This window comes from Kogia breviceps, chromosome 17 (genome assembly GCF_026419965.1).
Source record: "Kogia breviceps isolate mKogBre1 chromosome 17, mKogBre1 haplotype 1, whole genome shotgun sequence".
NCBI classification, from domain to species: domain Eukaryota; kingdom Metazoa; phylum Chordata; class Mammalia; order Artiodactyla; family Physeteridae; genus Kogia; species Kogia breviceps.
Window position 1 is genome coordinate 26,141,401 of NC_081326.1, and position 25,089 is coordinate 26,166,489.

Sequence of the window (25,089 nt, forward strand, 5' to 3'; positions counted from 1 at the left end):
TCTGATCTATACTGACTGTTGTTTCCTTGAACACTACACCTCCCAGAATGCAATGGATTTTTCCTTTATCCCGTACCTGGACATAGGGGAGAAAGACTGTGGGATAGGCCCGAAAGGCTATTAGTCAAAAGTCAGTTTGACCTAGAAATTTGTAGTTGAATTTTAGTGTTTAAATTTTTTCTCAAAATCGGGGTGTATAGTGGAAAATGCTTATGGAATGATTATGGTTCAATGGGTTTTTAATAATCCTGAACTATTGTCTTAGCTATAATATTAGCAATGCTTGATAAACATGAGGTCTACTTTAGGTGGGTGCGTGAATAACACTGTAAGGATTCTGTGTGCCAAAAATCCCTAGAGATTTCAATTTGGGCCACAGAGGTAGACTGTAGTAGAACTGGGACAAGAATGCTGGCAGATGCATTCTTTGACATCATTGATAACACATTACTGAGATACTAGGCTCTTCATCTCTTCAGGTTTCATCTTCCATCTTAGAATGGCTGACTCTTCTTTCTCAATGTCAGAACTTGGACTTAAGCTTAATAACCTAAATTTGATGTGAACTTTTCAGCTTCTCTTATGCCATCCTCATTTCATTTTCACAATAACTCAATCAAGTAGATAGAGATTAATATATCGTTGTTCTTGTTATATAGAACAGAAACTCAGTTTATTTAAGAGTGCTTTGTTTCAGTGAGGCAGAGTTGAACTGCAAACCCAAATGTCCTAATATCCAATCTGGTATTCTTTCCACTGTCATGCTTCTTATTCAGTTAGTGATAATTCTTCCTACTTTATAACTAAGAATAGGAGTCTAGCTCTCTGGGGGAAAAAGGATGATTTGTTGCTATGCGTATAATAAATGTTTAGGAGAAGGACTTCTTGTTTGCTAACTTACTTGGTATAAAGGGTAAACATACAATTTGAATTTCAGTTGATATATAGACTTAAATTATAAGTGAAGTCATAAAGTTACTGAAAATGTGCTATAATATAATGGTGGTTATTCTTCTTAATTACTGGACTTAAAATTGTTACACTGATTTTGAGAATTCTCTCTGTGAAAGGCTGTTTTGTCTTTTAAGTTTTCATTTTTCCCTCACCATTTTATTATGAACATTTTAAAACTTAGAGCAAATTTAAGAGAATTTCTTAGTGAATTAGCAGTATACCCACCAACTAGATTCCACCATCAACATTTTACTATACTTATTTCATCATACATCTATCCATTTATCAAACTATCTTATTTTGTGAAACATTTTAAAGTGAATCACATGTATCAGTATACTTCCCCCTAAATACTTAAGCCTGTGTATCATATCATTATAGTTCAGTATTTTTTTTCCTTTTCCTTTTCCTTTTTTTTTTTTTTTACTTTTGATGTAAAATAGAGATGTGTGTATTCCTTGACTTGACAGTACATAGGCCTGTTACCCAAACTTTTATGAAGGTTAGCATCACTGTCCTAAAATGTTCCCTCATGCTGCTGCTCACGGGCATTCCTCTCCTTCCAGAACCTAATATAAGTGGAATCGTACAGTATATATACTCTTTTGTCTAAGGCCTCTTTCACTCAGAATAACCTTGAAATCAGTCCATTATTACGTGTATCAGTAGTTTGTTTTTATTGCTGCGTGGTATTCCGTTGTATGAGTATACCACAGTTTATTTTTCCATTATCCCTATTGATATATACCACTGGGTTCTTTCCAGGTTTGTGGATAAAACTGCTATGAAGATTACAGTGCAAATCTTTTTGTGAACTTAGGTCTTCATTTCTCTTCAGTAAATAGCTAGAACTAGAATTTCTAGATTATAGGGTAGGTGTTTGTTTAGTTATATAAGAAACTGCCAGAGCTTTCCCAAGGTGACTGTTCCATTTTATTCCCACCAACAATGTAAACTGACTGTTCCAGTCGTTCCATATCCTCACCAGTATTTGGTGTTAGCATTGATTTTATTTTTAGCCGTTTTAATGGGTGTATACTGATATTCATTGTGACTTTAATTTTCATTTCACTAGTGATCAGTGATGTTAAGCACTTTTTCATGTACTTACTGAATCTTTTGTGCAGTGTTCAAAAATTTTGCCCATATTTTTATTGAGTGTGATTAGTCTATTACTGGGTTATAGGAATTCATTTTATATTTTGAATACTAATGTTTTGTCAAATATATTTTCTCCCAATCTTTGGGTTGCATATTCATTTCCTTAAGGGTCTTTTGATAAGCAACAGTTTTAATTTTACTGATTTTTATTGTCTAGTTCTATCAATTGCATGTGAGATGTTAGATTCTTCAACTGTGATCGTGGATTTGTGTATTTCTTCCTTTAATTCTCTCAACATTTGCTTGTCATATTTTAAAGCTCTCTTACTAAGCACATACACATTTATGACTATTTTTTCTTCCTATTTAACTGACTCTTTTATCATTATGCAATGTAAATTTATGTTTTTACTGAATTTCAGAATTTTTGGACATCATTGCTTCAAATATTTCTCTGTCCCATTCTCTCTTTCCTCTTTTTTCAAATTCCATTTAGACCTTTTGATGTGTCTCACAGTCCCCTGATGCTCTGTCCATTTTATCAACTTTTTTTCTCTGTGTTCTTCATATTGAATAAATCCACTGAACTATCTTCAAGTTTCCATATTATCACCTCATTCTGTATTAGTCCAGCCAGTCAATTTTTACTTTAGACATTGTATTTTTCAGTTGTAAAAATTTCTGTTTTTTAAAATGATTTTTACTTCTCTGCTGAATTTCCTTTTCATTCATGATAAGCATTTTTTATATCACTGAGCATACTTATGATCACTGTTGTAAAGTTCTTCTCTGCTTATTTGAACATTTAGGTCCTCTCAGGTCTCCATTGATTGTCATTTCTCTTGAGAATAGGTCATATTTTCCTGGTTCTTCCTACTGTGAGTAATTTTGGATTTTGTCCTGGACAGTGTGAGTGTTACTTTGTGGAGAATCAAGATGCTGCTATAGGCCTCCAAAGAGTGTTAATAGTTTTGTTGTAGCCAGCAATTAACTTGCTTTGTCCAACTGCTGCTTTTTTTATCCTTTGCTGGGCTTCTTGCAGTCTATTCCATACTATCCTCAGATTCTTCAGACCCAAAAGTTTGTGGGTTTCCCACCTGAGTTTTTTTTTTTTTTTTTTTTTTTTTTTTTTTTTTTTTTTTCCGGTATGCGGGCCTCTCACTGTCGTGGCCTCCCCCGTTGCGGGGCACAGGCTCCGGACGCGCAGGCTCAGCGGCCACGGCCCACGGGCCCAGCCGCTCCGCGGCATGTGGGATCCTCCCGGACCAGGGCACGAACCCGCGTCTCCTGCATCGGCAGGCGGACTCCCAACCACTGCGCCACCAGGGAAGCCCCCCCACCTGAGTTTTAAGACTCCCTACGTAGTGCCGATTGTGCTGTTTTCTTACGATAAAAGCCATAAAGCAGAAACAGTCCATTCTGGTCATGTTTCCACGTGTCAACTCTCCTCTAGAATAAGACTACTTTTGTTCACTTTCCAGGATTCCAAGTAGTGTTTGTTTGTTGTTGTTTTGTTTGTATTTTTCCCCAGTTTGTGATTGTTATCTTGAAAGCATCAGCCTCATAGGAACTTACTTGTCCATACCAGAAGTTGAATCCCTTTCTTTAATTCCAAACATACCTAGTTTATAAATCTTTAATCTTGTAAAAAGTTACGACATTTTAGAAAATGTCAAATTATGTTCTTTTATACCGAATTGAACTTTTAAAAAACTTTGGTTTTTTTATTCTAGACTTCTAATTCTTTAATAGATAATGTTCCTGAGAAAGATCTCAGACCAAAAAGAGACACAGATGTGACTTCTGAAAGTGACTATGGAAACAGAAATGAATGCAATAGAAAAATTCCTCGAAGATCAAAAATCCCATATTATTCCAAAACTATTCAAACTGTTAAGCACCACAGTAAAAACAACAATGCTTTTATAAGGTACTTCTTTTAGTTCTAGAAATTCAGATAAGGCACACAGAAGTTACTATTGCTGGCTTCTTTCTTAAAGCTATCTCATGGTCATATTTTTTTTTAACGATTCTAATGTCAAAAGATTTGACTTTTCAGCCTTGCAGCCTCAGATTTAGTTAGTACTTTCATATAAATTTATATAAAAGGCTTTCTTTATGCTGGATTGTCATTACCTAAGTTGTGAAAAATAGTTATAAGTATTATACATTTCTTTTGAGTTATTTTTTGTGGTTTTTTCTTTGCAGCTGTAATCGTAAAATGAAACAACCTTTCTTTAAAGAATTACACGTAAGATCATCTTTGGTGAACAATAATATATTAGAAGATTCAGAAAAGCAGAAGACTGAAATAATTAAAGTAAACAACGGTAGCTCAGAAAATGCCACTTACCGGGTATGATTTAAGAGATTAAGAAAAGTTGGATATGAATAATCTTAGTTTTAAATTCAAAGTTAGTCCCAGAAAAACTATGCATGTTTTTATGAGCAAAAAAATATTTCGTGTAATTTTATTGGCGGTTGCGGTTGTGTTATTTTCCCCTTCCTGATTTACAGGTTTTGTGTAATGTTACTATTTTTGTAATTTTTAAAGGAATGGAAATTACACATTTATTTAAGATCAGATTTCAGTGAAATCATTCTGTTGTATGCTGGTGGAGGATAAAACATGTCTGAATTTTTGAATTCTTCCTAAAGCAGTGGTTCCTAACTTATGAGTCTCAGACTCCTTTAAATATCTAAGGAAATCTATGGGTTTTTGCAGAGAAACTTCCTTAGAGAAAGTCATTAAATGTTGTATATAATTTCAGAGTATTCATGGGCTCTCCTGAAACCCAGTTTTGGACCCATGGATTCCAGATTAAGAGGCATTCAAGAATTTTTCAATTCTTCCTTCAATATTTTCCTTAATCATTCACATGTTGTTAAGAATTTTTAGCACACATTGATTTATTTTATATTTTTTATTAACTTGCCCTTATTTTACTGTGAACAACTGGTTATACTTATGATTGTAATGTGCACTATTCTTCCAATAGTATGATTACTTTTTGAAACATTTCACACCTTTCATGCCATTGGTTTTGTCCCCTTATTCTCAGGTATAAAGGCCTTAATATTTAGACAATAATAATAGCAGCTAACATTTATTGAGTGGCTGTTTTGTGCCAGACACTGTTCTGCATGCTTTACTTCCATTCTTTTGGTTAATTCTCACCACAGCCCTTTGAATTAGATGTTCTTATTCCCACATTATCAATGAGAAAATTGAGGCAGTGAGAGTTTAGCTAACTTTTCCAAGTTCACATAACAATATTGTTTTCTTTCAGGCACTTGTTGAAGAACTAGACCAAGAGAGAGAGAAGAGATGGAAAGCTGAACAAACTGAAAAGAAACTTATGGATTATATTGATGAACTGCATAAACATGCAGATGAAAAAAAAGATATTCATAACCTGGCTCTTCTTACTACAGAAAGGTAAGGGGAAAGTCTGTAAACCTTAAGTTATCTCATAGCACAAAGAATGCTGAACTTGGAATTGGAATGCCTTAGTTTAAACTAGCTGTAGTATGATAAAAAAGTTATGCATGTGGTTTTAGTTTGAACTAATTTTATTTAAAGATTTAGGGCTTTGTCCTTTTTTTACATTAACAAAGGATTCAGGTTATTAATTTGAGCCCTCAAGCTGGGAGATGTCAGATTGATTAAAAAAAAGTATTATAAGTGAAAAACAGGAAGATTGTAGAGCTGGGATTGGCAGGCTTTTTCTGTAGAGGACGGGGCTTGGCACACTTTTTCTTTAGGCATTCTGTGTCATAATCAGTCTCTTGCATATTCTTCTCAACAATGGGCTTCAGTACCAGATAACCCAAGTTTCTTAATTCTAATGTTTTTATTCCATCCTATTCCATTTCCTGTTTTATCTTTTTTTTCTGTAGTAAATTATGTAATATAGAATTGTCTTATTTCAATATGTGAGAATACCAAACGGTTTTCTGAAATAACAATAAGTTTTTTCTTCTTTTTCCCATAGGCAATTATTTCGAAAGTTAGCTTTTCCTTAAAAGGCTATAAGATTTTTTCCATGGGGTTCCTTTCAATTTTTATCTCTTCTCTTTGAATGAGCACTGGGTTTCTAGACTTGGTGTTTGCCAACAAATAGGGCTTAGGAAGTTGCTCTTGGTTCCATTTCTTAGCTGCTTATACAGTAGATAATTCCCTTTCTACAACTTCATTCATTAGTAAATTGATGTACACGGCTCCCAGCCCAATTCCCAGGTTCTTTTAAGCATTTAACTAGTAAAGTTGTGTGGTACTGATGTGGTACTTTCTACCCCTCACTACCTGATTCTCTGATTCTTTGTACTTAATGGAATATAAGGAAAATTACGATCCCAACGTGTTCCATGAAAACCTCTGTAATTATGCAAGCTATGATGTTTTGTGCTATCACTAGCCAAACCACCACTACCCACCAATTTCTTGCCTTGTACAAGACAGTGCTGGACAGGGGTAAAGGAACAGAATGGATAAACTAACTGTCCTCTGACCACCTCAGAAGAAACAGCACTTTTGTTTGCAGTAGGTGCATAGGTAGCCAACATAGTTTAATGATAGATTTATAGAGACTGTGTGACTCAATGAGTCACAATCAGACAATGAAAGAGAGGATATATCTTCCTTTTTTTTTTTTTAATCCAGAAAGATACAAGGCAAAGCCTGAGTGTTCTAAGAGCTGTTATTATTTTAATTTCGTTCCATTTTCCTTATTGTTGAAATTCCTCCCTGATTTTGGCACTATGTTTTCTCTTGCTTAGAGTCATATGTGTATGAATTTTTGTTTTATTCTGTTTTGTAGGTATTATCTAGTGGAATATTAGAGGAAGTTATATCTGGGGTTGCTAGCCAAATTCTATTTTAATTGGAAAGCTTTGGACACACCTCATCTTTATCCTTTAACCTCTCTGCTGTTGTGACATGTTTCCCGTGTTACATATTTGTTGTTCTCTTGAAAATTCATCTTCAATCTTTTCTGATTCTTTTTTCATTTATACCCTAAATGTTTTTTGGGGATTAGATCCTCACCAATCTTCATATTCCCTTATGTGACTTGGTAGGGACTCTGTTTTCCTCATACCTAAGACAGGGTCTAGCATCTAGGTACCATTCTGTGAGTATATATTATCTCAAAAAGTGAATCTTCTTTACTATGCTTTTAATACCTAACCAATAAGCTCCCAAATCTTTATCTGTTTTATAGGCCTCCTTGATTAACACATTGTTCATCTAATCATCTACTAAAAATTTCTTGTCTACATTGCTTATAAGTGTCTTAAGATCAGCATGTCCTTAGGTTGACTTTTTCCTGCTCCCTTATTCTGTATTCTTTGTTCTAATAAATGGTGTTCCATACAGTCAGCCACCAAAGCTAGAAATTTCAGAATGATTTTTTTTGCTTCCTTTCTCTTTCTCAAACTTCATAAGCAGTTGGTATTGATACCATCTTCATTCTGCTTAAAAGGTATTGAACTGTCTCCTCTCCATCCCCAAATGGTTGCATCAGTTTAGGCCCTTTTCTCTTGCTTAGAGGATTTCTCTAATTTTACTGATCGGTAGCTTCTCTGCCCCTTCCACCATATGGTCCACAGAATAAAGTCCAATATTCTTTCATATAACATACCAAAATAGAGTTGAGAGAGTGAACAAAGGAAGACCAGTTTGGAGATGACTCTCTAAGGCTAGAGGACAAGAATTGGAGAAATGCTATAGTATAGAAGCAGATGAGTATAGGGATTTTTCTTAATTATGGCTTGGCAATTATAGTAGGTACACATTGGAGTGGCTGCCTAGCTCAGAAATTCCTTCATGAGGCTATGTCTTTGCTATTCGTTGTCCCCTTTTCAAACACTCGACTTCTGTTCTGTCACGAACTGCCTCTCTGCCTATAATGTTGGTTAAGAGGTGAGCCCCTGGCCTTAGCCCACATGGCCACAGTGACTGCTGCATGGAGTGGGCATATGAACCAAACTGGACTAACCAGAGCCTTTCCCAGAGCTCAGTTCTAAGTTGAGCTAGAGAAAGGTAACCTTTTCTGTTTGGTTCTCACTGCTGTCAGAGATGTTTATAGCCTTCCCCATCTCCCTGGCATATGTTACAAAGAAGCTTGCCATAGGAAAAACTGAAGCCAGCCTGTAGGGAATCAGAGAGAGAGACCTGATGGTGTTCATATCCTTGGTTTCAGCTGTCCCTCGGAATAGTGCCACCCCAGCCTCTGAATTGGTTATGTGGGTCAATAAATTCTCCTTTCTTACTGAAACTAGTTAAGAGTTTTTAGTCAAAAGGCTCTAAGTAACACAGAGGTAGTATAGTACTAGGATATAGTACTTAGTGTCTGGGGAAGATACAGGGAAGTCAGAGTTGACTTCCAGGTATCTGTTCAGATATTGCTTCTCTCCTATAGCTTTATAAATGCATCTGTGTCCCCTCTGCTATGTATTAAGGTCTTGAAGACCAGGCTGTATCTTATTCATCTTGCTTGCTTTTAAGCCAACATCTAGCACAATGCCTGAAAAAATAAGGTGTTTTGTAGTTTTGCTGTTGAATAGTAAAGTTCACATAAGATAAAGTTTCATTAATTTTTTTTCTCAATCTCAATATTTTATTTTTCAGCTTTGTTGAGGTATAATTGACAAAAATTGTATATATTTAAGATGTACAATGTGATGTTTTGTTATACCTTGTGAAATCATTACCACAGTCAAGCCAATTAATATATCCTTCACCTCATATAGTTGTTTTTTTGTGTGTTGAGAATACTTAATATCTACCTGCTTAGAAAATTTCAAGTATACAATGAATTACTTTTAACTTCAGTCACCATGTTGTACATTAGGTCTCTGGAACTTACTTATCTTATAACTGAAAGCTTGTACCCTTTGGCCAGCATTCCTCCCACTCTTGACCCTTGGTAGCCACTGTTCTACTCAGTTTCTATGAGTTCAACTTTTTTTGAAAAATATTTATTTATTTATTTTGGCTGTGCCAGGTCTTAGTTGCAGCACGCAGGATCTTTAGTTGCATCATGCGGACTCTTAGTTGCGGCATGCATGCAGGATCTAGTTCCCCAACCAGGGATTGAACCTGGGCCCTCTGCATTGAGAGTGTGGAGTTTTACCCACTAGACTACCGGGGAAGTCCCATGAGTTCAGCTTTTTTTAGATCCCACATATAAGTGATACCACCATTTATTTCACTTAGCATAATCTCCACATTCATCCATTTTGTCACAAATGGCCAGATTTCATTCTTTATTAGGCTGACTAATATGGCATTTATTTATTTATTTATTTATTTATAACCTTTTAATCCATTCACCCATTAATAGACATTTAGGTTGATTCCATATCTCGATACTACAAATAATGCTGCAATGTAGATGGAAATGCAGGTATCTCTTTGAGATATTGGTTTCATTTCCTTTGGATATATACCCAGAATTGGGATTGCTGGATCCCACTTTTATGGTAGTTCTATTTTTAATTTTTTGAAGAACCTCCATGCTATTTTCCATAATGGCTGTACCAGTTTAAATTCTCACCAGCAGTGTATAAGGCCTCCCTTTTCTCCATTTCCTCACTAAGACTTGTTATCTTCTGACTTTTGGATAATAGCCATCCTAACAGGTGTGAGGTGATACCTCACTGTGGGTTTGATTTGCATTTTCTTGATGAATAGTGGCATTGAACATATTTTTATATACTTTTTGGCCATTTGCTTATCGTCGGAGAAATGTCTATTCGGGGGTTTTGCCCATTTTAAAACTTGTTTATTTGTGGTTTCTCTGCTTTTGAGTTGTATGAATTCTTTACATATTTTGGATATTATATCATATATATGGTTTGCAAATATTTTTTCCCATTTGTCAGGTTGCCTTTTTAGTTTCTTGATTGTTTCCTTTGCTGTGCAGAAACTTTTTATTTTGATGTAGTCCTATTGGTTTATTTTTGCTTTTCTTGTTCATGCTTTTGGTGTCCCCGTGGAAAAATCATTGCCAAGATCAATATCATGGAGTTTCCTTCTATGTTTTCTTCCAGGAGTTTTATGGTTTCAGGCCTTTTATCTATGTTCTTAACCCAGTTCGTGTTGATTTTTGTGTATGGTGTAAGATAAGACCCAATTTCATTTTTTTTCATGTAGATATCCAGTTTTCCCCATGCCATTTATTAAAGAGACTGTCCTGGGCTTCCCTGGTGGCGCAGTGGTTGAGAATCCGCCTGCCGATGCAGGGGTCACGGGTTCGTGCCCCGGTCCGGGAAGATCCCACATGCCGCGGAGCAACTAAGCCCGTGAGCCATGGCCGCTAGGCCTGCGCGTCCGGAGCCTGTGCTCCGCAACGGGAGAGGCCACAGCAGTGAGAGGCCCGCATACCACAAAAAAAAAAAAAAAAAAAAAAAAAAAAAAAGAGACTGTCCTTTCTCCACTGTGTATTCTTAGGGGCTTTGTTGAAAATTAGTTGACCATATATGTGTGGGTTTATTTCTAAGTTTTCTATTCTGTTCCATTGGTCAATATGTCTGTTTTGTGCCAGTGCCATACTGTTTTAGTCACTACAGCTTTGTATTTTTTTTTAAATTTTTGTTGGGAGTATAGTTGCTTTACAATGTTGTGTTAGTTTCTGCTGTGCAGCAAAGTGAATCGGTTATACATATACATATATCCACTCTTTTTTAGGTTTCCTCCCCATTTAGGTCACCACAGAGCACAGAGTAGAGTTCCCTGTGCTAAACAGTAGGTTCTGATTAGTTATCTATTTTATACATAGTAGTGTATATATATATGTAAATCCCAGTCTCCCAATTTGTCCTACGCCACCCCCCTTGGTAACCATAAGTTTGTTCTCTACATCTGTGACTATTTCTGCTTTGCCAATAAGTTCATCTATATCATTTTTATAGATTCCACATATAAGCAATATTATACGATATTTGTTTTTCTCTTTCTGACTTAAGTTCACTCTGTATGCGAATCTCTGGGTCTGTCCATGTTTCTGTAAATGGCACTATTTCATTCCTTTCTATGGCTGAGTAATATTCCACTGTATATATGTACCACATCTTCTTATATAAAGTTTCATTAATTTATGTAAAATGTTTTCCCTCTTGGCCCAATGCTAGTTTCAGGGATGGGCGAAAGGCATACTGTTTTTCAACAATTCTTTATCGAAGGAGAACTTGGAACATACTTCAAATCTTCCTCTCTACTGTAACTTTTAATGTTTAGTACAGTTTTTATCCTTCTGTATGTGTAATATACTTAAAGCAACATTTGATTTATGCTTTAGGCTAAAGGAAATTATTTTTAAAGAGAGAAATTCCAAACTACAACTTGAAATTATGGTTCACAGACTTCAAAATGAAATTAAAAAACTAACTATTGAATTAATTAAAGCAAAAGATCAACAAGAGGATCACATTAGACACTTAAGAACCCTGGAAAAAGCATTAGAAAAACAGGAGAGGCAAAAAGGGCAACAGCAAGCAGCACAGGTATTTCTCTATTTTACTCTATCAGTCCCATGAATTAACACATTCATAGCTTCTGTCCTGAAACAAATTATGTCATTATATAGTAAACATAAAAGGTGTTAGGCAGAATACAAAAATTAGTTTAAATGTACCAGTAATTTAACCTATGGAATCATTTCTTCAATTAGGGCTGCCAGCATTCACAAAGCAGAGTTGGTGGAAATGCTGCAGGTTGTTAGGCTTGTGTTTAAGAGCCAGTTTTTATTTTTTTTATTTTTTTATTTATTTTTTTTTTTGCGGTATGCGGGCCTCGCACTGTTGTGGCCTCTCCTGTTTCGGAGCACAGGCTCCGGATGCGCAGGCTCAGCGGCCATGGCTCACGGGCCCAGCCGCTCCGCGGCATGTGGGATCCTCCCGGACCGGGGCACGAACCAGTGTCCCCCGCATCGGCAGGCGGACTCTCAACCACTGCGCCACCAGGGAACCCCAAGAGCCAGTTTTTAAATGTCTCCTTGGGGTGCTTGGAGGCTTTTAATTTCATGCCTTCTGAATGGAAATTTTCAATAAAGTCCGTGGTGAAATAAGAGTTAATGCTAATGTGTTTGATGCTTCTAAGACTACACTTTATGTGACCATAGCATTATTTAATAAATTTTGAAAATCAACTTAGTCACTAGGTCCTATTATTTAGAAGGCACTTGTCTTTGGGGAACTGATATTAAAATAGAAGCAGAGGAGATTATTATCTAAATACTGTAATGGTGTGTGTTTTACTCAGATGCAACTTATCCAAGAAGTGGAACTCAAAGCCGCAGCTGCTGATAGAGAAATAAACTTACTTAGAACTTCTCTTCATCAAGAAAAGGAACAGGTGCAACAACTTCATGAACTTCTTGCATTGAAAGAACAAGAGCACAGGTAAATGAAATATGTATATTTTAGGAAAATATGGACATTTAAAAATAGGAAATGGGCTTCCTTGGTGGCGCAGTGGTTGAGCGTCCGCCTTCCAATGCAGGGGACGTGGGTTTGTGCCCTGGTCCGGGAGGATCCCATATACCGCGGAGCGGCTGGGCCCGTGAGCCATGGCCGCTGAGCCTGCGCGTCTGGAGCCTGTGCTCCGCAAAGGGAGAGGCCACAACAGTGAGAGGCCCGCGTACCGCAAAAAAACAAAAAAAAATAGGAAAAAGTTACTTGGTTTTCCCCCCTGCCCCTGCCAAGACTAGACAGTGATTGAGCAGTGGTGAAGTCTGGCACAATTAGCTCATGGAGAATGACATGTTTATGTATGCTTTAGAATCAGTCTTATAGTTAAAACTAGTAGCTTAAAAACAAACCAGTAACTTTATTGAGGTTGAGGTATGGGCTTATAGCAATGAAGCTCATTTTCCATTTCTCTAAGCCCAACTAAAAGTTGATCATTGTAATACAGAGAAAGCTGTTTTAATTGACTTCCAAGTAACTACTTGTTAAATTATCAGTATTCTTTATGCCTTTGAATCAGGGTTCAACAAACTTTCTCTGTGAAGGTCCAGATAGAAAATATCAATATTTTAGGCTTTTCAGGTCATGTCTAGCTATCTCTTTGTACCACAAAGATAACCATAGACAGTACATAAATGAATGGGCGTGGCTGTGTTCAATAAAAGTTTACTTCCCCACAAGAAGGGCAGCAGGCCAGATTTGGTCCATGGTCTATAGTTTGCCAGCACCTGCTTTTTAGAGTCCACAGTAATTTAAGCACATTCAGCTAGTTATCTGCTTACTACCAGTTGAATTGTATGATTGCCATGAGTTAATTGTGTTTGTTCTCAGGGCTGTTTTGGTTTTGTCCTTGTGTAAATCAAATTTTAATATATAAATTAAATTTTGATTCTCTGGGGGAAATTGTCATCATATGTGTGGTCAAGACAACTATAAAAGATTGGGGAGCAAAAAATCACAAAAATCTAAAAATTGGCACTTAATTTTCTTTTCAGATATCTTTTAACTTGTTCTAGTTTAAAGAAACCAAAACCAGAAATAATGGGTTTTGTTTTATGAGTTAGATTTATTCAAGAAAAATCATGGAGAACTCTGAAGAATGAATTCACATTTAAATTAAAAAACTGGCCCTATATTAAAAGATTGGTGAAATTTCACACATAACTGTTGTTTTCAATTAACCAGCCACGAGGACCAGTCAGACTGTATTTATTGTAGGTCAAAGACTCAACCAAAGTAGAAGATGCAGTGAGACAGAACCTGACTTCTGTGAATGCACCCAAAGAATTTTAGAAACCATAAAATGATTCTGAACTATCTCAGTGAAGTTAAGATTTGGCATACTCCTCTTATCCCTGTCATCACTGAATATGCAATCAAAACTCATATTCTTTCTGTATCTACCATCCTATCCCTAGTTTTCTGTGTGTGAGAGTGAGGAGCTGATCTTTAACAATAGGGAATATAGAACATTTAATAACTATTTAAAGACTTTTAAAGTTTTTCTTTCCAAATAAACAGCATCCTGTGATTTTTATTTGCTTTTCATTCCAGGAAAGACCTTAAAACAAGGGAGTGTTTTAGTGAAGCTGAGTTCCAGGAAGCCTTAGCTAAAGAAATTGCTAAAGAAGAGAGAAAACATGAACAAGTTAGAAAAGAATACCAAGACAAAATTGATGCATTAAACCAACAGTATCTGGATTTAGAAAATGAATTCCGTATTGCTTTAACTGTTGAAGCCAGAAGATTTAAAGATGTAAGAATTGGCGTCTAGCTTTTTATTGAAAACAGAATCAACAAGATATGGTTTGATAAGAGGACTACCTTTTAGAATTCTAGCTCTATTTGCATGTTGGCTATATGATCTTAACCAAATTACTTAAATTCTTAGAGCCTTATTTCTTCACATAAATAATAACGAATCTTCATTGCTGTTGCCAAAGCTAAGTGAGGTTATAAATGGTCAAGTAAAGAAAGCATGAATAGGAATTAGGAAACCTGAATTCTCTATTACTATAGAGCAGGGATTGGCAAACTAAAGTCTCCGGGCTCTATAAATAAAGTTTTATTAGAACAGAGTCATGCTCACTTGTTTACATAGTATCTGTGGCTGCTTTTATGTTATAATAGCAGGGTTGAGGACTTACAACACAAACACATATGGCCTGGCTAGCCTGCAAAGCCAATTATCTGTGAATTTTATTCTGATTCTAAAAATGAAAGAAGTAAGCTGTTTCCAGAAACAGGTATTTTCTAAATATTTGCAAAACTGCTATTTATAATGCAATTTTGAAATATAGGTTAAAGATGGTTTTGAAAATGTTGCAACTGAATTAGCAAAGAGCAAGCATGCTCTTGTTTGGGCTCAACGAAAAGAAAATGAATCTTCCTCTTTAATTAAAGATCTAACCAGTATGGTGAAGGAACAAAAAACAAAACTGGCAGAAGTTTCTAAATTGAAACAGGAAACAGCAACAAATTTACAGGTAAGACATTGTAACATTATATTTCCTTTTTAATTTTTTATGTCATTTTCTCAAGAATATTGTGATGAGTTTAGGAAGTATACAATTATGAACTAGATAACACTACTTATATATTCTTACGTGTGTGAAAAGTAATAGGAGATAAACCATGATTGCACAGATTGTATTGCTTACACTAAAATAGTATTAAAGTAAAATAAGTGAATTAATTTTAAGAAGCATACTAAGTAAATGTACCAGTTTTACAGTGATACAGGTGGTTGAAGTTTGGGAAATACATGAATTGTTGATATATTAATTTTGTGGTAGTGGTTGTTTTTACATATATCTAACTATAATAATTTTTTAATTACTTTATTTCTGTTATCTCAGTTTTAAATATTAGTGGTATTTTGCCCAAAAGGACTCACTTTCTCTAGGTAACCTTTAGACTATTGATATAAATATTCAATATTTGGTGAGAAATTTTGAGTATTACATGTGTAGTTGCTCTTCTCAGATATTAAGTAAAACTCAGAGTATTTAAAGGAGTAGGCTCTTAAAATTTGACTTTTTATTTCATGACTTACATTTATGTTTAGTTAATAAAATTTAAATATTTTCTGATGTAAAATTTAGGAACATTTACTTTGTATTTGCTTAAATAACATTTTTTCTCATTATAAAATGCAAAAAGAAAATAAAGCACTTAAATATAATAATTACTTTGCATTTTTTCTCAATGTGTTTTGGTGGTATACAGAATCAAATCAACACACTTGAAATTTTAATTGAAGATGACAAGCAGAAGAGTATTCAAATAGAACTGCTCAAGCATGAAAAAATGCAGCTTGTTTCTGAACTAGCAGCCAAGGAATCGCTAATTTATGGTCTAAGGACAGAAAGAAAAGTATGGGGACATGAGTTGGCACAACAGGGTAAAATTCTCAATTTTCAAAGGGAAAAAATAGCCCATTCTCCTAATCCAACAAATCTGGGTATTAGAAAAGGAAGGGCTTAACTCTGCCTAGACATACCAAGAAAGAAGGTGACACTGTATATGAAAGGAGAAGTAGTCATTTGCCAGTCAGACAGGAATGAAATTATACTTAGGAATTGGGAAGTAGTTTATTACACCTGTTATGAAGTTATAGCTCTGATTTGTTTGCTTTTGGTTTTCTTCCCCACTATAATTTGGTTACATTTCTGAACAGGTATACATTTACAATGCTACAACTAAATAAGTCGTTGAAAACAATTCTTTCTTATCTAGTGATTTTAAATTATTTGTACATATGCAGCATTCATTTTTTTTTAGCTAAAAATGTTGGTAACATTTATGTTATTATATGTGGAGAAATGTGAAATCGTTTATGAATGAAAACCACTTTAGGTTCAGGTAAACTTACCCTCAGTCTCATTCCCTTTCCAGTCACCATAAGGCAAGAGATATACACCATTTTAAGGCATTCTTAGAGACTTTACAAATTATGAATAGTAGGTGTTGGCCTAAATGGAACATTGTTCATTTGTCCATTCCATATAGAAATCTGTAATATGATTTTGTTTGGACAGCATAACATGACCCATTAAATATTTCATGTCTGAGTTACTTTTTCATGATTTGTGGTTTTAGGTTCTCAAATAGCCACAGTTGTTTAGAAGGCCTTTTTGTTCTTTTCCCCTTTCTTCTTCATATTGTGCTATTATATATTTTGTTTCTTTATTCAGCTTTTCTTTTTATTTACTATATTATACATTGTAAAATTAGATGTTCATAAAATATAAATTCTCCAAGGTCTTTTTAAGTTTTTTACTGATGATGTTTGTTTCTTAGGATCTTCTCTAGCCCAAAATCATGGGAGACTAGAGGCTCAAATTGAAAGTTTGTATAGGGAGAATGAATCTCTGCGAAAGGCAAGTGAACGTGATAATGACACATTAAGAATTAAGTGCAAAATCGTAGAAGACCAAACTGAAACCATTGGAAAATTAAAAGAAGTAAGTCTGACATTTTATTATAGGAAAAGAACATGTGGAAAGTTTGAAAAATCTGTGGATCAAAGTATAATAATAAATATTTGTCTCAATGCATCACAACTGTTATGGAATTTAAGACATATTATCATGTTTTTTCTTTTATGTTTGCCTCTTTGCTTTTAGAAGTTACATATGACATTTATTTATTAACTTGAAATTACCTTCACCTCAAAATTTTATGGAAAATGTTATGATGGCCCTTTGAAATAATTGGAAGTAGTGTCCATAAAGTGTTAGGAACCACAAAAACAAATATTTTATTTAAACTTTTCATTGTTTAGTATCTTCCAGTATTGCTAATTCATGTTTCGAAATTATGACAGAACCTACTATCCTGTATTTTAAAGTATCTGAATAGAAAGAATGTAAAAGATTCATGCTTGTTCCTAAGGGAAACCGTTTTTACCCTCTTCTTCAATATGGCCTATCTTAAGAGAGAATACTAACAGGATCACTTGTTTCAAAGTATCTTACATGAAAATTTCCAGAGAAATATTTTGAAAGTTAGCTTGAACAGTGAATCAAATTTGAACTCCAAAATTTTCTTCTAGAGATTATCTTTAAGGTATAAAAATAGCCGAGAAAGGGTTTTTAAGAAACTTCTGAGATTATCACCCATAAAGTTAGGAACGTATTCTTTAGAGTAATTATAACTACCTAAGGTTTGATTTTTTTTTCCCCTTAGTCATTTTTAAGAAACTCCTTGAGAACTTAACTTCGTCAAGTACAGAAAATAAACATATTTATCACCATGTTGCTATATCCATAACTAGATTTAGGCTGTGAATGCTTGAACTGTATTACCCTAAACAATTACATTGGTTTTTTGGTTTTTCGTGAAACCAGAATTTCAATTATATCTGTCATACATGCCAAGCTACACTGAAAATTATTTAAATTTTTTAGCAGTGAACATTTTTTCTTGTTTTAAAAATCTATACTTGGTATAATACTTGTGGTTGACATAACTACTTCCACAGTAAGACTACTGCTTATTAATCTCTGAGCAGAGTTTGGGAGGAAATAACTAGAAATGAATAACATAGTGGAGCCAAAAAACAGATGACTTTTAGTTTTAGATTTTTGGTTAAAAAAAGTTTTCAGATTTTCAACTCATCATTTTTCTTTTCACAACTTAGTACGTTTACTTTAATGAACACTGTATCAGTCTCAAAGACATGAGCATTAATGGTGCATTCCATCTAATCACAGAACATACAGAGATAGCTAGGCATAATTTCTTTTAGCAGTAAATTCATCATAGCGAATAAGTTAAAGGGATAATGACCTAATCTGCAAAATTTGGAGTTCGATGTTTTCAATTAAGAAGATCCTGTAGTTAGCTTCTGACTATGGAAATCAGAAACAAATCTTTTGAGATTTGGTTTCCGCTTATGTATTATTTTGGTACTTTTAAGTATGGATCACAAAATTCTCTGATGCTACAATGTTATTCTTTTTATTAGTGGGGTTTTTCATAAGAATCTTCTATAGCTTTTGTGGATTCCTAATATAATATGTGTCAAGACTGCTCTCCTCTAAGTACTTACTTAAGTATTACTCTTAAGTACGAGCGTTGTGAGGAGAAAATAAACAATTCATGCCTTTTATGCAAATGTTGGTCAAGACTAGAAGACTACCTGATATCTTTGCTTAGAATTTTTAGATATATAACACACTGAGGAATTGAACCACATTTTTTAAAATACTGATGAATTCATGCCTAAATTAGCCTTGTTCGGTATTTGTTTGTTTGCCTCCATCTTCTTCCCAAAAGGGAAAAAAAGGCAAGGTGGGGCAGGGGTAACAGGGTAAAAACAAAAACTACCAATTTCATCTTTTTGCACTTTTGTAGACTGATATCAGTAGTTGGTGTTATAGCAGGGCTGTTCCAACTGTCCAGGTATACCCCCTTAAAGCAAACATGTTCATTGAAGTAAATAACCCATATAAGGCCTAATACCTGCAAACACTTAACAGTGCCTAAGGTGGTCTTGAGCTTTCATTATCCTCTGATTTGTAATATGCAAATAGAGGATAAAGTATGACTCACAGTATAGAAGATATAATAAAAGGAAGTTTTGGGGGAAGTAGAGCCTATTTTCATGTGACATTGTAATAGTGATGAAATCATACTTTATTTTAAAGTATTTGCTCATCCTAATGCAGAAGACGCTTGTTAGCATAGTAGAAATAGCATTCTAATTTGTGTCATACATGCACAGTGAACATAAGTCTTTGCTGTATTCCATGTTAATTGAAATTTTCATTGCACAGTTTTCTTTTCCTTCTACTCTTTGTGGTTGGTATTTACTAACTTAATGAAACAAAAAGTGTAAGTAGTGCATCTTTCTTAGTGGCAGTTAAAACATAATAGTAGTGCTATTCCGTACTGATTGTGATTTTTTAAATGTTCTGTAAATCTTTTCTAAAACATTCTTTGAATGTTCAATTTATTTTTTAATCTGTAGTTTTTATAATAATTTTAAACCATATTGAATTAATTAGGAAATGAGACATTCAAGATTAATAAAAATAATTATTTTTTTAAATTATTATTTTTTTCTATAAAAATGAAGTGTTTACAGGAAAGAGAGGAACAAATCAAAATATTACACGAAAAGATAACTGAAATACAAAAATGTACCCAAGAACAACTTGAAGAAAAATCTTCACAACTGGATGAAATAATTGAGAAACTAGAAAGACACAATGAAAGAAAAGAAAAACTAAAACAGCAGTTGAAAGTAAAGGAATTAGAACTTGAAGAAATTAGAAAAGCTTACAGGTATTATACAAACTTCCTGTTGAGAAATAACATGTTGCTTAATAATTTCATATAACCAATTTTATTTTTTTAAATCATTTCTTCTCATATTAGTACACTTAATCAGAAGTGGCATGATAAAGGAGAGCTTCTGTGTCATCTTGAAATGCAAGTAAAAGAAGTGAAAGAAAACTTTGAAAACAAAGAAAGGAAACTTAAAGCAGAAAGAGACAAAAGTATTGAACTGCAAAAGTAAGGATTAAGTCCTAAAGTATGTGGGATATCTTTAAACATAAAACTGAATTGGGATGGGTGGGTTGTCTAGAACGGCGGGGGGATGGGGGTGAGGAGGGTAAAAACATGCTGGACATAGGTATTTGCCAAGTACTTTATTTCCATTCCATCTATAAAATGAAGATTATAATAGTTCCTACCTCAATGTTTGATGTGAGGTTTAAACTTTATGTATATGTGTATTTATGTATATATATATATGGTTTGTATGGGTTATTTAGCATTTAAATAGTGCCTGACACATAGTAATTGCTGTATAAATATTTCATTTTTATTACTGTGATTATTGTTTTCAAACTCTGTTTGAATGAAAGCAACAAGTGATATTTTTGGCTGCTGTATGTGGAGTTTAGAGGAGGAAATCACTGACTACCAGGGACAGTGAGCTCCTGAAGAAGCTAAAACAGATTTAGGTAGCAGTTGGCCTGCACCAGCTGAGGATAGAGTTGATTTTAAAGAAGGGAAAGAAAATGTATATATATATGCCATTGTTTTATGGATTTTATAAAATACTCTAGAGGAAATGAGGGTTTTTACCTTGTAAGCTGTATAACTAGACTTGTTAAAATAATTACAAAGTTGACTGCCTTAAAAATTAGGTAGCATGGTTTAGTGACCAGTGCTCATGTCAAGATACAGAATGGCATAGATAACATGGCATATAGGTAGCCCAAAAATCTCATAATAGAGGTAGGTTCCCATTATATCAAGTCTAATAGAACGTGGAAATTTGATTTCTCATATTTTAATTCTTTGAAAAGGTGTTATTATACTCCTCAGAAAGTTTTGATTGATAATACAATCATTTGTTTATTTGCTAATGGACCCTGTTCCACTTTGCTTTACAACCAAGCACAAATATAGAGACCTTGACTTGGAACCTATTGCAGTTTTCTCTCCTGCTGGTCACAGCTTTGCAATTTGGAGTCCTTTCGATCCTACAAGAAACAGTCATTTCATATAACTAGCAGTTCCTAAACTTAATAAAAATCATAAAGCCTGACAATTTTTAGAATCTCTTATATTGCATTGTTTATCATGTCTTTTAAGAGCAAAACAATAAAGGCCTGATTTTATACATTAGTGCTTTTATGACTAAGATTGATATATGATTTTTAATTTAATGGAATTTTAATAAAATAAGTAAATTATTTCTAAGAATAGATTTTATTTGCATAGTTTCTTATAATGTATAAATTGATTTTTTTCTTATATCTTATTTTGAACCCAGCAATAATTCTGTGAGGTTGGCTGAACAGGCAGGATTATTGTGTTTTATAGTTGACAAACTTTAAACACAGAGTTTGTGACTCGCCTTTAGTCACATAGCTACCAACTGTTGCAACTGGGAATTTAAAAAAAGACTTTTGATTCATGGTCCTGATGCTGAAAACTCATCATCTGTACACTGGTGCCGAATCAAGTCTCAGAGACAGAGTTTTTGGTGAAATAGAGAAGAATGGCTTTATTGCTTTGCTGGGCAAAGGGGGACACAACAGGCTCGTGCCTCAAAAACCTGTGTCCCAACCTGGGAAGTGAGGAGGTTTATAGCAATGGTTCAAGGGCGGAGTGGCTAATAAGGATCAGGGTGTGTGCAGTGCCTGCACTCCTTTAATCTGGCCTCGGGTGGTCTCCTGATGAGCTTCTCTGGTTCCTTTAATCTGGTGTCACGTGGTCTTCTCCCTAGTCTCTGCATCCCCTCCCTTCCCTCATTAGCAACTGTTTGAATCTGCCCTTTGGAACTCAGGGAAGGTCATGGAGGCTGGAGTCTCTTCCCTACAAACAAGAAATGGGGACACAGAAAGGCTTCCATGCCCAGGAGCCCCACAGGGTCCTGCTTGGTTTCAGTCCCAATGTTCAATCCACTATTACAGTGGGCTGTGCCAAAACCAGGAAGTTTGTTCATTATGGACTTAACGTTTTTAATAAAATTATTCATACTTAATATAAAGGAATGGGTATTTGGCCTATAAGAAACTTTTGGCACTAAAATTTTGTGAATACTGTTTATAATTTATTAACATAGGGTTTTATCCATTAAGCATTAACATAGGGAAGTCAGACATATATGCTTACAAACTTGAACCTTCCTATGGTATATATACCTCAAATTATCACACTGCTAATACATGGAGGAAAAAAAGATTGATAGTAGCATCTATGAAGGTGCTTATAAACCATATTCTTAGACTCAGAATAAATGAGAACCAATGTACTCTAACTTTCAAAGGGTAATAGTGTAACAAACTTCCATTGATGTTACCCTACTCTATTCTGTTAATAAGATTCTGTTGGATGGTGAACTACTTATATCTTTAGTTACCGAAGATAGACCTTTGCTATTTAATGGAGTCATGCTTCCATTAAAATATGAATGTAAGAGCTTCCACCTAAAAAGACAAAAAACAGCCTAATTTTTATATGTACCAGTAGATATGTGGGTTTGTTTTGTTTTTAAGGGATGCAATAGAAAAGCTTCATAGTATGGATGATGCCTTTAAAAAACAAGTTGATGCAATTGTTGAAGCTCATCAAGCTGAAATAATACAGCTGGCAAGTGAAAAGCAGAAATGTATTGATTCTGCAAATTTAAAGGTACTGTAAGTAAAATTCACTTTGATAATCAGTATTAAATTGTTTTAGCTAAGTAAATTGGATCTTTGACAATGATAAAAGAGAAAAGGAAGCATTATTTAATAACCAAATAGATATGAAGAAAATTGCCAGTACAATCATGAAGCTAGACCAAAATGGTGGTAATACTTAGATTAGTTGTAGAATATAATTTTAATGAAACCAAGATTATAAGTTTGATTCTGATGTGTACCTGCTCCATGAACTCTGGATAAAAATTTCTGTATCCCTAGCCAATTTCAGCTGTAAACCCCTTTGGTTATACATAGGCAAGATAAGAATGTGAATGTATTAAATACAATCCATCACTACCTAGGACAAGTTCTCAAGGAATGTTTTATTATCATTTAGGGTTCAAAACCATCAAGTTTCTCATTTTCTCAATATCATTGACAAAGGAATGGGTTAGGATGATAATAAATCAGAGGCAAACATCCGAATTACCTTCAGAGCTTTTTAATAATACATATGCATGTGCTTCCCCCTCAGACTTTCATTCACTAAGACTGGGATCAGATCCAGGTATTTTTTGCAACAGGTGCTTCCGATATGACCCCTCTTAAGATCCACTAGATGAGCAGACAGTTATGAATTTCAATTTTTCCCTGATTTTGAAGTAATAATAAGAAACAGATATCTTTAAGACTGGAGATTCAGAAATCAATCAGCAACTGGAAAAGGAAAAGAGTTAATAGAAAAGGAAAGTAATACTTCATATATTATAATCAAGGTTGTATAATTAAATGACATTACCATCAGGAGTCAATGTAACCAGAAAGAGGGATTTAGGTCTTTGGAAATAATCACAATGAATAAGGAAATATAACTTGTTCAAAATTTAGTTCTTTATTTCATTTCAAGTCAACAGACGTTTCAGATATTTTATTTAAAATCTACCGATTGTTGAACAAGAGCACATTAGGTATTACTAAATAAAGTATGAAATTAGGTCTTTAGCTAAAAGGAAAATACTGTGTTTGATTATGGACATCTTGCCAATATGATGTAATATCAAAGGGAGGTGTTTGTTAGAGAATAGAAAAATTTCACCAAAGCTTAAATGTGGTAATCATGAAAAAAAATTATAAGGCATCACATAGAGGTGATCATTTAAATTATGAAAAATGTTAGTTTCCAAAGGGAAAAAAATTAGGAAGTCTGTATTAGATAGAGATTAGGAAGAGGGAAGTAAACAGAAAGGGATGATTATATTGGTAGTACTCTCAGGAATGTTGTATGATAAGAGAGAGTTTCAAGCAGAAATTAATGGTATCAAATACATTGAATCCTAGGAGAATGTAGGTTAACAATAAATCATAAGATGATCTCTCAAAAAGATGGTAATTTATAACCACCACCAGCAATTTTAGAAATGCAGTGTTTAAAGAGTTTCTTTGGGAACGGATGTTGTTTCAGTTTTTAAAGTCTGTAAGGGTAAGTCAAATTCATGATTCAGCATTCATAATCAGCAAAGGACAGTGGAAAGATTAAGTCAGAAGACTGGGTATCATCCAGATATGCTACTGAGAAGCTACACAACTTGAACAAGTTTTCTAAATTATAAAATAGAGTTAAAATAAATTATCATGTGTTCATCACAAGAACCTGAGAAATAAATGGATAATACACATTAAGTACTTTGTATATAGTATATTTTCCCATTAGTATTTGAACAAGTTAACATTTTATCAACCTCTGTGCTTTAAGTGAACATCACAGAATACAAAATGTATAAGAATAAATTTTTCACTATTTGCATTTTTTAAAATACATTTTCATTAAATATAAATGTTATAAAATTTATATGTTGATTTAGGTTCATCGAGTTGAAGAAGAAATGCGTGAACTTCTGGAAGAAACATGCAAGAGCAAAAAAGCAATGGAAATAAAAATTAAGCAACTTGCCTTTGCTCTAAATCAAATTCAGCAAGAAATGTGATGGTTCTGAGAATGGATTGAATTGAAATGAACCAGTAGACTTATTGTAAACATGATTAAATATTGTGATAGTAGTAACTGCTATGACTTTGAAATGTCTCTTTCTACACATTTCATTCTGATTATATTTTAAGAGACTTGATCAAGTATTTATTAATTGTATATGTAGGTTTTTATAATAAATTGTTGACAATTATGTGTATTAGAAAAACCTATCAAAATAACTCAGCTTAAAACACTTTTTCTTGTTTCTGTGCTATACATTGTTTGGTAATTACACATTTGCCTACAAATATGTTAATGAAAATTAAGATTAGTATTTTGACTATATGAGGGAAAGTATTTTAATATTGTCAGCCTTACTGTGTTGATGAAGAACTAATTATATTTATTGGTTGTCCTTTAGTTGACATAGCACCATTCTTT

The 25,089-nt window shown here is 34.1% G+C and overlaps 1 protein-coding gene across 6 annotated transcripts in view; it reads left to right on the forward strand.

Annotated features, from left to right (window-relative positions):
- The window catches only part of LRRCC1 (leucine rich repeat and coiled-coil centrosomal protein 1), a 35,778-nt gene extending 11,041 nt beyond the window's left edge, over positions 1-24,737 (forward strand). For 3 of the 6 annotated variants that reach the window (XM_059042672.2, XM_067018131.1, XM_067018130.1), the window contains 13 exons: positions 3,789-3,985; positions 4,264-4,411; positions 5,346-5,494; positions 11,358-11,562; positions 12,320-12,459; positions 14,080-14,281; positions 14,826-15,011; positions 15,754-15,928; positions 16,828-16,991; positions 19,610-19,818; positions 19,912-20,049; positions 22,551-22,686; positions 24,542-24,737. In XM_059042672.2, the coding sequence (XP_058898655.1) occupies positions 3,789-3,985; positions 4,264-4,411; positions 5,346-5,494; positions 11,358-11,562; positions 12,320-12,459; positions 14,080-14,281; positions 14,826-15,011; positions 15,754-15,928; positions 16,828-16,991; positions 19,610-19,818; positions 19,912-20,049; positions 22,551-22,686; positions 24,542-24,664 (2,172 nt within the window). In that variant the 3' untranslated portion in view covers positions 24,665-24,737. Of the gene's footprint in view, positions 1-2,864; positions 2,934-3,788; positions 3,986-4,263; positions 4,412-5,345; positions 5,495-11,357; positions 11,563-12,319; positions 12,460-14,079; positions 14,282-14,825; positions 15,012-15,753; positions 15,929-16,827; positions 16,992-19,609; positions 19,819-19,911; positions 20,050-22,550; positions 22,687-24,541 lie in introns of all 6 variants that reach the window. The other 3 variants (XM_067018134.1, XM_059042676.2, XM_067018132.1) reach the window with 2 other exon arrangements.
- The last annotated feature ends 352 nt before the right edge of the window (positions 24,738-25,089 follow it).